Source organism: Anolis carolinensis, chromosome 6 (assembly GCF_035594765.1).
Source record: "Anolis carolinensis isolate JA03-04 chromosome 6, rAnoCar3.1.pri, whole genome shotgun sequence".
Lineage (NCBI taxonomy): Eukaryota > Metazoa > Chordata > Lepidosauria > Squamata > Dactyloidae > Anolis > Anolis carolinensis.
The window spans coordinates 107,736,712-107,752,583 of NC_085846.1; the positions used below are offsets into that span (position 1 = coordinate 107,736,712).

The 15,872-nt window shown below is 37.8% G+C and overlaps 1 protein-coding gene across 3 annotated transcripts in view; it reads left to right on the forward strand.

Annotated features, from left to right (window-relative positions):
- Positions 1–15,872, forward strand: part of ptprn2 (protein tyrosine phosphatase receptor type N2) — a 612,886-nt gene that overhangs the window by 108,911 nt on the left and 488,103 nt on the right. For all 3 annotated transcript variants that reach the window (XM_062984600.1, XM_062984602.1, XM_062984601.1), the window contains one exon: positions 3,187–3,300. In XM_062984600.1, coding sequence (XP_062840670.1) covers positions 3,187–3,300 — 114 coding nt within the window. The remainder of the gene's footprint in view (positions 1–3,186; positions 3,301–15,872) is intronic.

A 15,872-nucleotide genomic window follows, 5' to 3' on the forward strand; every position in this document is an offset into this window, starting at 1 on the left:
CTTGACCATGGGCAATCTCATAGAGAACCTAATACACAAGTCCAGAAGGAATGTAACGGAGTCATGTGTCATTATGGCTAGACACGACACCTCCAGCTGGCACACTAGACGTAATTGAACAAACTGAGCACTCCTGACTAACACCAAAACCTGAGCATCCATATCATTAGAAGCATCCATCAGTCCTCTTCTCATTTATGGTGACTGAATGTGCTTGACACAAATTCCTTAATTTCATTTAAAAGGATATGGACTCAAAAGAGTTGAAAATCCATAATTCTCAGGGATGATGCTAGGAGTTTTGTTTTCAGATTTGCTTAGGATATATGTGGACCCTTGAAAGGAATATACAGTGTTCCCTCACTACTTCGCGGTTCACTTTTTGTGGATTCGCTGTTTCACGGTTTTTCAATAAACTCTTAAAGACTATTATAAATCATAAAAAATTACAATTTACAGCCTAAGGAAGGGTGGAAGGAGAAGCCAACGGGAGAGAAAAGAAGCCCAAGCGGCAACGGGAGGAGAAGGATGTGATTTATCAACACTATTTTAAAGACTTAAAATAGTGTATAACTACTAAATAATGTATAAATATGAAAATAAATATAGTGCCCCTACTTTGCGGATTTTCACTTATTGCGGGTGGTCCTGGAACCTAACCCCAGCAATAAGTAAGGGAACACTGTAGTCACAGTAGAATTAGATTTGATCATACAGAGAGAGCATCACAAACTATCAAGAGGGCTCTTTTGTGCTGGTTGGACTGCTGGAGGAGGAAGCCATCACCTTCTTCTAGTTGCAATGCGTTCTTTCCAGAAGTTCATGGGAAATTTTCATGATCCCACCAATAAATGATCCATTGGATACACTAAGGGCAAGGCCTGTCTCACTGAATGACTTTGTGATCTGCTTTTAGAAGGTGGCTTATAAATCAGATGCTACTAAGTTCTACTATTCCTTTTTGTTTCCTAGATTTGGAGTAGCCCTCTAATATAGAGCAGGACACCCCTAGCTATTCTGTTGCCTAGAGCCTAGCTAGGAAATGCTCAGTTACTCACAACTGACCTATCAGCCCCGGATGAAAGAATACATATTGGGTTGTTGTATGTCTTTCGGGCTATGTGGCCATGTTCCAGAAGTATTCTCTCCTGACATTTCGCCCACATCAGGCGAGTATTCAGGAGAGAATACTTCTGGAACATGGCCACACAGCCCGAAAGACATACAACAACCCTGTGATCCCGGCCATGAAAGCCTTCGACAACACACAGAATACATATTGTTGTAACACAGTCGTTCTCAACCTGTGGGTCCCAGGTGTTTTGGTCTACAACTCCCAGAAATCCCATCCAGTTTACCAACTATTAGGATTTCTGGGAGTGGAAGGCTAAAACATCTGGGGACCCACAGGTTGAGAACCAGTGGTGTAGTGGAAGTGGTGATAGCACACACAATGTATCACATATGACTAACCAAATTCTTATCTCTGGGGGGTGATTGCCTCCTGGATTAAAAACCACTGGATGCTATAAATAAAACAGTGTTATTGTATCCAAAATGGGTTATTTCCAAGCTATCAGGATACATAGGTCAGGGATTGGGAAAGTATGTCAGTCTCACAACAACCATGCACTTGTTGAATACAGAATAGATGCTTGTGTTGAGATACTCTGGAAAAAAAACATGTTCTTTTATGGCTATTAAAGACAGTTATTGCTTAGCTAGTCTTGGAGTACAGCAGCACAAGACAGATAAAACCACTTATCAGATCAACCTCTGTTGCCATAAGAGTGTGTACAGGAAGTACAGCAAGCTTGTGAACAGGCGGTAAAAAAGATATCACCTTGCTTTTGTGCAACCTTGAATAGTCTTCCACAGAAGCAGAGCCCATTATTTTGTAAGATACAGAAATATGAAACCAAGCCCCAAAGTGCAGGGTGGCATGGTAAGACCTTAGATTAAGCAGCATTACACATATCAAAGGAAGGAAAATGCTTCATGGTAAAACAAATGTAATTAAAATAAAGTTTGCTGAAATAACAAGTAAAAATATACTTATGAGTTTCTAATTTTTGTTAGTATAATTTATATGTCTTTGATTTAATTTGATTTAATACTCATTTGATATTGTAATGACATGGCTTTGATATAACACTGCATCTGCATTGACACAAAACTAATGCCGAGATTTTGAAAATACCTATTTTCCCCTCTCTTCTTCTTGTTGAAATCCCATAGAAATAAATGGACACTTGTAAATTAATTCCTAATGTTATGTTCTGCTAGTCAAATTGCACTGTCCCTTTTGATTATCAGTGCAATATCTGCAGTAATTACGGAATTAAAACAAGCAATATGAAGAATAGCATGCTAATTAAACTTGTTGCATCTGAATGGCTTTCTCTGGATCACTGTGTATGGGAGAGAACAACAATAAACGCACCCCCAGACTGTTTTTTGAAGCCTAGAGCTGCAGATGGTCACAGGGTATTATAAGCACCTAGGTTCTAAATTAGCCTTTTATGTAGAAGGGAGAAAGGTAATTTGAATGTTTGAACTCCCCCTCCCCTTGCCTTTCTTTTTCTTCCCACACAGGAAGCTTCTCTTGAAATGAACAATTCTCTAAATAAAGACTAATTAGGACCTAAATTAATTAGAAGGTGTGATATGAAAAGAGTTTGATGAGAAGAGCCTGTCATTTTAGATGAATGGAATGGAGCTAAATAAATTAGGTTCCATTAATATCTCATTGTTGTGCGAGCGGCTCTCTTTTATTGCATTCATTAGAGGGTACTACATTAAACTAGCCTTTGCTGCCTATTATCGATTCAACACTCATTTACAAGTACAGAGTTTCTGCATTAAAAAGGAGAAAATTAAAAAACAACAAGAACTCTGCAAACTAACATCCATGTTTTCCGAGCCCTCTGTTTTCCATTAAGAGTATTTATTTCATTTATTTCTCATATAAAATTGCTGTAGATACAAAGCTTTTGATTAAAAAATAGTTGTAAAAGTATTAACAAGGTGTCTCACAGCTTTTGCCTGTAATATAACTGTCATGTATAGGACTTATGGCCAATACTAATACACATAGACGTCTTTGTGTAGTAAGTATGTCGCAAAATAATGTGATTTGCCCTTTTCTCTCCTTTTCTCCAACTTCCCTTTCTCCTTTTTCTCCAGATGGAGTGTTTGGGAGGTGTCAGCAGGTTCCAGTGATAGACGTATACAAATACGAAGTTTCACCACCTACTCTTCAGCGCTTGAAAATTATCTTGGAGAAGCTGTTGCACAGAGGTACTATACAGAATCGAGACAGTACATAAGACCTGTTTCTGCTGAATGTGGTGTCACAAAGGCGTGTGCAATTTGCACACTTTGAGCTTTTTTAAAAAAAGGTTTTAACAGTCTTCTTATATAACAGCATTTATGGAGTTGGTCAAGCTTGGCACTGTTTATAAGACATTGTCAAGAAATGAAATGACATGAAAAAATCAGAAAGCCTTCATTTGTCCTCTCTTCTCTGTAGAGATGAAAGGGTGACCTGTGTCATCCCATATCAGTCAGTAATTATGTTGTTTTGACTTCTTGGGGAACAAATGACACATCTTCCTGTCTGAGACGAGAGAGAACAGAATAGTTCTTTGCAGGGATACCCTTTTTTTCTTAGCAGCAAGAAACGACTATATCCAATGGAAAGAAATCTACTGGTAAGGGCTGTGTAAAGCTATATAACTTTATTACATTGCCATATATTACAGAGAAAGTCTCCATTTTGTAACACTTTTCCTCCAAAAGAATGTTTCATTTTCTGCCATTTGGACTCGTGCTTTCTCTGATAATAACACATTCACCTATATTCCTGTTACAATTTCCATCTGTGTTTTTCTTCCCTTTATACCGCCATTGATTGCTTCCAAATTATATCTATGATCAAAGCGCAGATCAAAGAGATTCAGTATCAATAAAATAAAGCAAAATATTACCTGTACATCACTATTAATTTAGGAAACTCAGGTAGTCTACTCTAGAAGACAGCAAAGTATATAATACGATTCCTCCTGCTGTTGATATGCTTTTTTAATCAAAGGATTTCCACCTTGTCGTGTGAAATGTTTCATTTTCATCCAAACATTCAGTGGCTGATTGTTTCTCTTTGTTCCCCTTGACTTCTTATAGTGCTGTATCTGATCTATACTACAATATTATAATCAATGTGGAGATGCAAAAAATGAGATTTTTCAATCTCCTTTTGTTCTCTTTCCCTTTGTGTATTCTTCCATGATTCTCCATAGAACCAGCATGCTCTACTCCCCTCTATTTTCTGTTCAAAAATCTTTATTATACACTACTGAAAAATCCATTTGTCTTCTGTCCATGATATTCCTTCATCAAACCATGTGATCTACACTCACTTTTATCTTCTACATTTTGCCTCAGTTGCTACCCAAACAACATTTGCTTTTCATAACATTTGGTATGCATGTGGATCTTGAAATTAGCAATGCTGCTGAGAACTATCCACAGAGCATAAGATGATGAGTGATGGGTATAGATCTGTTTGGGAGTTGGTTCATAATACAAACAGGATGTCCCAGAAAGACAATCCCTATACATTTTGGAAAATTACACTTTGGACTAGTTCAAACCTAGCAAGAAACCTTAGGTAAATGGATTTATAAAATGACAAGGTTTTGTGCTTCTTTATTCTTGCATGGCTTTAGTTCCAGATGGAGTTTTACTTTTGTTTCTAAATTACTGTTTGTTCTTCATGACATCTCAAACTGCTGTAACATACCAGTACTTCAAATCAGTATATGAACCAATAAGCAATCCATCGAACAATTCAAATGGAATGGAAACAGGAAAATTATAGTTAACAGTCTTAGATATTCTCAGACTTCCAAGAGCCTGCACCATTCCTAGAAGGGATAAAATATTTACTTATTAATATTAATTAATATGAAGGAACAACTGCAACCCTCCCTACCTGAGAGTTAAGTGGCTTCGCCCCGGGTTAATTTGGATTAGCCCATTGATTACTTTCTAAACCCACCTAAATGGTCACTCTAGATGGGGCCAATGTTGATCATGCAGCACCTTTTCACCATTTGGTGAGATGCTCTTGGCTGTCCAGATAATTTCAAACTGGATGGTGGAAGCTGTCATATTTAACAGTTTTCTCACCTTGTTATTCCTGGAGGAATATTTATAATTTCCTCTGTTTAATTTCATATTGTTGGCTTTAGTCCAACATAAAGTACGTCAATATCATTTTGAATCTCAGACTTCTGCAATATTATCTCTGGTTCCCAGCTTTGTGTCAGCTGCAAATTTGGTATGCAATTCCCTTTTACATTTGCAGCCAAGTAATTTAGAAAACTGTTGAACACGACATGGCCAAGGACAGAGCCCTGTAGCCTTCCATTTGAGATTTCCCTCCAGATTGATGCAGAACCATTAATGAGCATGTGCCAAGTACTATGGTTCAACCAGCTGTGGAGCGACTAAACAGCATTATGATTTAACCCTCAGTTTTTCAGTGAGGATATCATTGGATACTTTTTCAAGTGCTTTGCTGTAATCAAAATAAAGCAGTTTAGCCAGGGCAAATGAATTTCATCATGAATTTCATCAGGCTGAATGTACTGGGATTTTCTGATTTTGGAGAAAAGGACAACATTTTCACTTCTGTCTTCTTTTGGCACTTCAACTGTCATCCTCAAATTTCCAAAACGACAAAGGGCAGCACTGAAATTAAATTGTCAAGCTCCGTCCAAATCATTGGATGTAATTAATCTTAGGTTGGAGGCCTGAATTTAATTATAATGGATATTCTCTAGTTATACCCATACTTATACGGGTCCCCCGTATATTATCTATCTAGTCTGTCTTCTCCAGATTAACACAACTCTTCTTGCAGGATATGACCAAGCCATTATAAGGATTTAATGATTCCGGCTTCTCTCTGTCACCATACTTTGCAAGAAGTGGTGCTAACATTTTTGTGTTCTTAGCATACTCAAGAAGCTAGGCGTTTTTGTAAAGAAAGCATTAATTATGAGACATTCTATGCTTTAGCCTTCCTCACTCCATTCTTACAGATGGAATTGGTTCTTTTGTACTTATCACTGATTATACCTATCATGATCTATATGTGTTCCTTTTCAGCCTTAGCTCATCAAAGAGTTATTTGCAGCAATTCTGGCTTCTTTAGATGTTTTCCATTTTCTCCTTTTTATTGAAATACTTCGTAATTGTCCTTTCAGTGTTTAGTTTGTAGAATCCCAACGCCTCTCAGACTCTTTTTTCTTTTAAAATGTTTAAGTATGATATCTGCACAACTTTCTCTGTGTTGTCTGAAAGCAGATTTATAAACGTGATTCAATAGATATATATACAAATAAATGATAAGATTTCCTAAAGTCATTGGTACATGTCTGTTTTCAAACTCTTTGATTACCATGAAACCCAAAATAATGCAGGAACTCTCCCCCAGGATTTCTGTCATTGACACTTTATCAACCTGTTAATCAGAGTGAGGACCTCATCACATTGAGGTCAGCATTTATTCTAGTTGTGTTATTAATGGGTTTGGGATATTTATTTATTTATTTTATTTACAGTATTTATATTCTGCCCTTCTCACCCCGAAGGGGACTCAGAGCGGATCACATTGTACACTTATAAGGCAAACATTCAGTGCCATATAACATAGAACAGAGACAGAGACAGACACAGAGGCAATTTAAACCTTCACCAGCTTCCTGCTTTCCTGAGAGTATGCTTGATTCCGGCCACAGGGGGAGCAGCTGCTTCATCATCCACTGCAACGGCAACTTCCTCATTCCAATGGCGGCTGGATGATTTTTATGGTGTTGTAAATTAGCCACCCCACATATAAGTGGTACCTAAATTTCCTACTTGATAGATGCAACTATCTTTTGGGTTGCTTAGGTCAGCAACGAGCAGGGGCTATATTTTATTTTTAATTGTTGTGTGCTCACCCCGGCACGGGCTGGCCTTGAACTCATGACCTCTTGGTCAGAGTGATTTATTGCAGCTGGCTAATTTACGACTCCATAAAAAAAATCATCCAGCCAACATTGGAATGAGGAAGTGCCATCGCAGTGGATGATAAAGCAGCTGCTCCCCCCTGTGGCCGGAATCCCCTCAGGAGAAGGTTAAATTGCCTCTGCGTCTGTCTTTGTCTCGGTTCTATGTGTATATGGGCATTGAATGTTTGCCTTATATATATACAATCTGATCTGCCCTGAGTCCCCTTCAGGGTGAGAAGGGCGGAATATAAATACTGTAAATAAATAAAATAAATAAACTTACTTTTTACTTTTACCACTGGCCTATGATGCACACAAAGCGTGTCACTAACTAAGAAATAGATACACTGCAAAAGGAGTGAAGTAATACTATTTTTATTCACTTAATTCACAGGTATCTAGATGTCCTTTAAATGCGATTGTGTGTTTTACTGTTTGGTGAACTGTTTGGTAGGTTTCTCATAAGATCTGCCAAAAGATAAGAGGGAAATAGTGTGTGTTGTTGGTGCTATGTGAAATGATGCTGAAATGATTTTTCTGTGTTAAAAAAAGAATTCTAGAAAAATTCCTTTTTGTCATAGTACACGATCTTGTTACACGTAGCCTTATTAATTGTCTGGAGCTCTTCTTCTGTGATACTATGTTTTGGGGTATGCATCCACAGCCTTCATATATGCTTCAGCAAACAAGAGAAGACTGCTATTATCCTGGGACTTCTTTCCAAAAGGGAGGCTGTCACAAGCTTGCGATGCGTATTATGTGGCACAGTTATAACAACCCTAGCTGTAGATATTCTTTTAAGACTATGCGGAATATGCTTTTCAGATCTCCAGTGAAGTATCGGATATATTTTGAGTTGTGGAGGGAGAGTGTCTCTAAAGCCACACTCTTCATAAACACCCAGTGTTCATTGCCTGGCTCCTTTTAAAAGCTGAATCCCCTGCTTTTTTTGTTGGGTAATTCTGACATCCTTTGCCCTCATTTTATTTCTTCTTTGTTTAAGGGTCTCTGGGAGCCATTGCACACACACAACATGTGATCCTGTGCATGCTTACTCCCTAAGTAACTCTCACTGTGTTCAATCGAACAAAGAGGGTGGCGATTATACATCTCCAAATGCGATAGGTTTGCATTGGATTCTCATATTACTTTTGTGGTTTTTATTGTCTTTCCACACTACTTCCATTATAAATGCATAATTCAAATTTTGTTGAATGCCCTGTGACTCAACCAGTGTGCCAGAAGAGTGAGAATTTTATTTATTTTATGCATATTTAATATCAACGTATTAGTTATGATATCCAGTATTTATTATTATTATTACAAACATTTTATATACTATATTCTGATTGAATTATAGTCTGCTGATGTAGTCTTCCTTGTACATTATAGAAATACAGTGTGTTTTAAATATCTTACTACAGAATATGTGAATATATAGCAAGTATTCATAAGATCAGCAAGATCACCATGCCTTGGCAAACAGAAACCTTTCTGAACAAAAACAGTTGACAGATCATCTAGGAGACATAACGAATTGTGCCAGATGGACTTCTTTTTTGAGAAAATCCCATGAGGAAGGAAAGCATATGGAAGCAGTAGCACCAGTGACTCTTCATGTGCTGAAACTTGGCTTGTACTGTATGAAGTTTTTTTTTTTTTGGCTTCTGCTTTGATCTTTTCCAGATGGATCGATTTTTAAAACAGGGCTTGGACTTCCAGTTATTGCACTTTGATTTGGCAAGGCTTGTCAAGAAATAGCTGGTTTAAAGCTGTCCAATGAAAAGTTATGTCAGATGGATTTTCTCTAGTGGACCCTCTGTTTATAGAAGGAAGTAGAACATGGCTTCTCCAAATATGACTTGATAATCATCTAGTCTCAGTGACAACCAGATTTTGCTCTCTTGTTCTTTGATAACAGTGATTGAAAAGGTCTTACAAATATTTTCTGGCTGAAATATATTGAGCTATTTTAAGAATGAAACACATTCTAAACATTCTGAAGTTGTCTTTTGCAATACGATTTGTTAACAGTGTATTTGATGTTTGAGCTATGTGATAGATACTGTAGAGTCTCACTTATCCAAGCCTCGCTTATCCAAGCTTCTGGATTATCCAAGCCATTTTTGTAGTCAATGTTTTCAGTATATCGTGATATTTTGGTGCTAAATTCGTAAATAATTAAAACATAACATTACTGCGTATTGAACTACTTTTTCTGTCAAATTTGTTGTATAACATGATATTTTGGTGCTTAATTTGTAAAATCATAACCTAATTCGATGTTTAATAGGCTTTTCCTTAATCCCTCCTTATTATCCAAGATATTTGCTTATCCAAGCTTCTGCTGGCCCGTTTAGCTTGGATAAGTGAGACTCTAAGTAGGTAAAGGTTTTCCCCTGACGTTAAGTCCAGTCATGTCTGACTCTGGGGGTTGGTGCTCATCTCCATTTCTAAGCCAAAGAGCCGGCATTGTCCGTAGACACCTCCAAGGTCATGTGGCCCGCATGACTGCATGGAGCGCTGTTACCTTCCCGCCGGAGCGATACCTATTGATCTACTCACATTGGCATGTTTTCGAACTGCAAGGTTGGCAGGAGCTGGAGCTAATAGCGGCCGCTCACTCCGCTCCCAGGGATTGAACCTGGGACCTTTCGGTCTCCAGCTCAGTGCTTTAACGCACTTTGCCACCGGGGTTCCTACTGTAAACATATTTATATATATACAGTAATATAAATATAGACTCTACTGTAAATATATTTATTGGAATCCAAAGAGCCATCCATTGGGCTAAGCTAGGTGATGTGCTGTGTGTATTCATTTAACCACTTGGTGTTTGTTTATTTAATATAAGATTTCATGTTTCCATACCTATAACAGTATTAGGACCATGATAAAAGAGGAGGCGCTGTGTTGTAAGAAAAATAATTCCTCCCACTTCTATTCACCATTAATATATTTTTGATCGTGTCAGAAGTGAATTGAGGTATACTGCAAGTTGTTTCTGGTGTGAGAGAATTGACTGTCTACAAAGACGTTGCCCAGGGGACGCCCAGAAGTGTTACCATTGTGCGAGGGGCTTCTCTCATGTCCCTGCATGGGAAGCTGGGGCTGACAGACAGGAGCTCACCCCATCTTGTGGATTTGGACCACCAACCTTCAGGTCTTCAGGCTATCAGTTTAGTTGGCACAAGGATTTTACCCATTGCGCCACCACAATATGAAAGTTGCCAACAAAAGCAGCTTCACTGTATATGTTTGGATTTTAAGAACAACCTTAAACTCCCCTCCTTGCCAACTGCAGCCTTGTTCCTAATTATTTATCTCCTTGGGTATTACTTAAATAACAAAAACCATATAAATCGAATGCATATCAAAGCCCGCATCATACTGCTTGCTAAAAGCAGCTGTTCAGATCGCATCAAGTCTCAAAAATAATTTTTCATTATGGCATTCCACAAGATACCACCAGAGCACATCATCATATGTGTGAATATACCCAATATACCTATTTTTCTGGCATTACAGCCATATAGCTATTATTCCCTTTTTCTTCTCCAATATTTGTATTTCTCACCTCATACTGGGCTTGGAAAAAAAAAACACACCTTGGCATACTTGTTCTCAGTGCAATTTTATGGGATTTGTACTTACATATGGCTTTGATCAATGCACGTATTAAACAGCTTGAACAAAATGATCAGTGCAGCAAGGGGAAGTGGTGTTTCTAAACTTAATAATAATTATATTGATATTGGGCCCAGTTGTTGTAAGTGCTTTTTTGCACCTGTCAATAATTGCCCTGCCAGTTTCTAATCCTTGAGTGTCTAGTTGATTTGCTTCAAATGAGTTCTTTAAATGGTAATGTGTCATGAATTGCACTTATCTTACTGCAGGAACAAAATTGTAGGCACAATAATGTACTCTGGTGGTCCTAAAAATAGATTTTCCCACAGATTTCAGACTTTCTTTATCAAAGTTCCTAAGAGCTATAGCTTTATTGGCTTCGGTGTTCATCTCACTAGTTGTTTCAGGTCGTTTGTCTCAAACCCATTTCTCTTGTAGTCTAAAAGGTAGAAAAATTGTAGTGTACTATTTCACACCATCACTGCATTTGCACTTCAGTTGTTACTTTCTTGCACTTAAAATAGGGCAGTACCATTTTCACTGCCATTTATTCCATGTCCTACTCCATGATTTGAGATCCTTTGTTAGAAAGGAATGCCATAATTACACAATATTGCAATTGCATTAGTATACTAATATGGAACCCGCCTCCCTCATTCTCAACTCAGAAAAAGCATCATGTCCCTTCCAGTATCCTTTCCTATGTTTTCTCCTTGAGAATTAACATTTGTCTGTATAGTAAAAGTAAAAGTTTTCCCTTGACATTAAGCCTAGTTGTGTCCAAATCTGGGAGGTCGTGCTCATCTCCATTTCTAAGACGAAGAGGCGGCATTGTCCATAGGTCATGTGGCCGGCATGACTGCATGGAGCACTGTTACCTTCCCACCTGAGCAGTACCTATTGATCTACTTACATCTACATGTTTTTGAACAGCATTTTTGGCAGAAGCTGGGGCTAACAACAGGAACTCACTTTGCTCCATGGATTTGAACCACCGACCTTTCGGTCAGCAAGTTCCACAGCTCAGCAGTTTAACCCATTGCACCGCTGCAGCCCCGTTTGTATATTGTCTGTGTATTACTCTTTAAATTTTTGCTGAACCCTGTGATTTCTCTGGCTATTCATTCTTAACAGGATTAAATAAGAATTGCACTATTGCACCACTCCCCTTATTTTTATGGATAATGGATAATTCCTTATAGTGGTTCTCCTGGGAATTTTTAGGAATTCCAGTGTCCTACCAGTCCAACCACCAGAAGTATTTTGGTGTTCTTTTCTGGACAAACCCAGGAAATACCCAAGGGAGAAGCAATGAAACCATACCCAGTATGCTTCCAATATCACAGTGAAGCAGAACGAGATATTTGCAAACCATAGTGGGTTCGGGGGGGGGGGGGGGTAGTTAGTGGGTGTAAGATTTTCCAAAGAACTCAACAACAGTATAGCAAAGTACAGCACTAGCAGAGCTAAGACATCATACAAACAATGCCAGGACTAGCACAATGGAATTGTGATTTTACAATGTTATGTGATAAGCTCCTTGGCCTATCTAGCGACACCAACACAAAGACTCAAGTACTTTTGCAAGGAAATTGTGTGTACTACAAGGATGCAATGAATTCTTACAGTTTTCTTATCCTTGATGAAAAAGTGTGTCGGCACAATGAGATAGCATATCAAGATAATGGGTCACTATAAGAAAATGGTCAGCGACATTTTTCTACAGAAAAAAAGTCCATTTTGTACCAAGCACTTTCTGGGAAAAGAAAATACCAAAGCGTGAAAAATTATCTCAAATGGAAAAGGAGAAAATGACAAATACTGCAGCTTTAATTACAATGAATTCTGTTATTACGTGCGGTCTATTTTATCTACTATGGTATCATAGTATGTTAGGATGCTATGGCTCAGAGGGAAACTTTGTAGAGGTTTTCGCTAAAATACCGGAAAGCAAATGTTTAGTTCTATTTTTAGTCTCCAGGTAATCCACCATGCTAGTTTATCTCCTGTCTATTGTCCCAGCGAAAGCCACTTTGAATTCTACTTAAATTAGGTAAAATTAGATAATATGGGACTCCAAAAATTGAATTAGAGACGGTATCCTGAACTTTGAAACATTTACTAAAATTTACAGTAAACAGAAACAAACATGTTATTTCTCAGTTTCTAGAGCTAATCTAAAGTTATTAAAGTTATTAAAAAGAAACCAAAGTGCTTGGTAAGATTAAAAGTAAATGTCTATGCTTTTCTTTTCGAATATTCGATAATTGAAAGAATAAACTCTCGTACAACTTCATAAACTATTTAAAATAAACTATATTTGATTGTGTTGAGTAAGAGAAAAGAGATCATATAAAAATGTTTCCAAATGCCACTACATTGACAGCATTTCATCCCCATAGTTGAAATGCTTTTGTGTAGGTTATAGTGCAACAAGAAAAAAATCACTATACTGTGCTTCAGGCTAAGGTTGTAAAAGATGATGTTTTTGTCAGGTCACTGCCAATTTAATTGGATGGAGCTGCCTCACATCTTTCTTCAAGAGCTGAACTTTTCAAGCAGAATGATGGTTAGTAACACTGAAACATAGTTTGCAATTTGAATGATGATGACATATACCTCACAACAAAATAATTCAGCGGCCATCCCTTTAATTAATATGTAGACAAGTTCTTATAGAGAAAAAAGGAGTTGACTTAGATATGATAAAGATGGTTATAATTTTATTTAAAATCACATTTGTTTAAGAAGAACAATATTTTCTTAGCCAGAAGATTGACAAGTTCATCGTGATTTGGTATCTGGCTATTTTGTCTCTTTGTATCATAAATGATGGGCAATCTCTCTAAACTTGCATTTCTTTCTCTGCATAAATCACAATAAACATGCATAAATTATTTTTCTTATTATAGCTGTCAACCCTTCCTTTTTTGTCTCCTACTTGCCCTTGATTATATATTTAATCTCCTCTTTGTTCATTTATATTGAATAATGAAGGCAGTGCCTTTCTTTCTGCATCTTTCTACCAAACTTTCTCATTTATTCATTCCAAATCTCTGCTGACCCTCTTTTCTCATCCTGCAGATCCATGATAATAACTCATTTGCCCATATTTCATTTTTCTTCCCAGTTGGTTCTGTATTTCTCCCTTTCTTTTGTTGTTCTGTAAATGTTTCTGTAGCCACTGTCATCAAGGTGGACTTCATACTCTCCAAATGACCAGGTTTGGTAGAGACAGTTTATCCTCTGCCATCTGATTTTCTTAACTCCTTTTAAAACATGCAATTTTTATTTTCTCTCCTTTATTTTCCTTTTTTGTCAACCTACTCCATGCATATCTAGCACCACTAGTTTCCCCCTCAGTAAAATTATGTTCAATGCTAATTATGAATTGAAACAAATCATTGTAATGACCAGAAAAGGACCCCAGAAACTGAAAATTCACTTCTGTTAAACTTTGTTTCAGGCCAGTAAATAAATTTTACAGTAAAAAAGTAATTGATTAATTTGATTGTTTACAAATATTTTTCAGAGTATTTGTAAACAGAATACTTACATTTACTTTACTGACTTTATTTTATAATGTTTATTATGAGTCTTGAGTCCAAAGAATGTATTAAGCTGAGTCTATGGGCAGAATCTTGTTTCTGCACTACTGTAGTAGTTCCCCTTATTACCAAAATCAGGTGTCTGCCACCAGGGAGCAGTGTAAGTCTCTTGCCCATACACTATGCTACTTTGAAAGCTAGGAAAAACATGACTGGGTTTAAAGGCATTAACAGATGTTTATTCACCTGGCCAGATGGATGACCAATCAGCACAACCACCAAAAGAACTGACTTAACTCATACAGAAAATGCAGCACATTTTATAAAGTTTGGCAGCTATTCAAACCTCTCATTCCTGCTCCTGGTTGGTCATTAAAGATTTCTTGCTGTGCCTGCCACTGAAGGTGTGGGCCCCATTGTCCAGACTGGAAAGAATGGATACTTAGCAGTAATGAACTTTGGAAGCTTGGAATAATCTCTACACAAAGGATGAGGAAACCGGAAAATCAATCAAGTGGGTAAACAAAGTCCTTGATGAGTCCTGGCAGTTGCTGGTAATCCGTCTCTCAACAGGGAGACCACTGGAAGAATCTGTTTTGTTTTTCGAGATAGCCACATGGTCCAAAGTCACATAAGCATTACATCATATAAGTTCTGCTGTTTGATAACCTTGGATCTAATGGACCTTGTGCTGGGCTGTTGTACAGCTGGGGCTCAGTTTTAGAAACAGAAGGGTGACATATTTGAGCTGTCAGTTTGATTATGTAAAGTTTCACAACAGTGAAGAAGTTAGAAAACAAGAAAGAGACACACAGCAGATCTGGCATAGAGCTGGGTCAGTTTTGTTAATTAAATAAATGTATGGTTTTGTATTGTGTGTGTGTGTGTGTGTGTGTGTGTGTGTGTGTGTATTATTTGTAAATGTAGGTGTTTCTTGGGGCAACAGGGTTAAGGTATTAGAGCTACAGCCTAATCTTGGTTCTAGGTGTTTTCTCAGAATTACAAAAGGAAAATTGATCAGATTAAAGTGTTAAGGCAGTGGTTCTCAACCTGTGGGTCCCCAGGTGTTTTGGCCTACAACTCCCAGAAATCCCAACCAGTTTACCAGCTGTTAGGAATTCTGGGAGTTGGAGGCCAAAACATCTGGGGACCCACAGGTTGAGAACCACTGTGTTAGGGCTTTCTGGATGTTTAGTTTTCCAACAGTTTCCCAAGCACATTTTATATTCAGTTTCTTTGGATGCCCAGGAATATGTATATGGTTGTACTGCAGTTTTTGGGTATATATATGAGTCTTCTCCTCTCTGTTTATTAATAAAGCATAAACCTGAATCAAGACATATGAGAAGTCTTTGGGTGGGCATTGCTTATGGCCTGGGGGTTTAATCCTCCCAGGAATGTTTTGAGTTGAGCAGGGGCTGAGACCCAGCTAATATCTGTGAAAATATTTTAAATTTATTGTTATTAGAGGGGTGTGTGTATCAATTTTTCGATAACACCCCTTTTCCAGGGTTGCATGTTTGTGGTGAGGACAGACCAAAATATTTCAGCTCTGAGCAATGCATTTTCTCCGTGCATTACTTCTTTGATGACTCCTGCACTCGCAGCCATTTCCCTCCTTCCGCCATTGCCTATG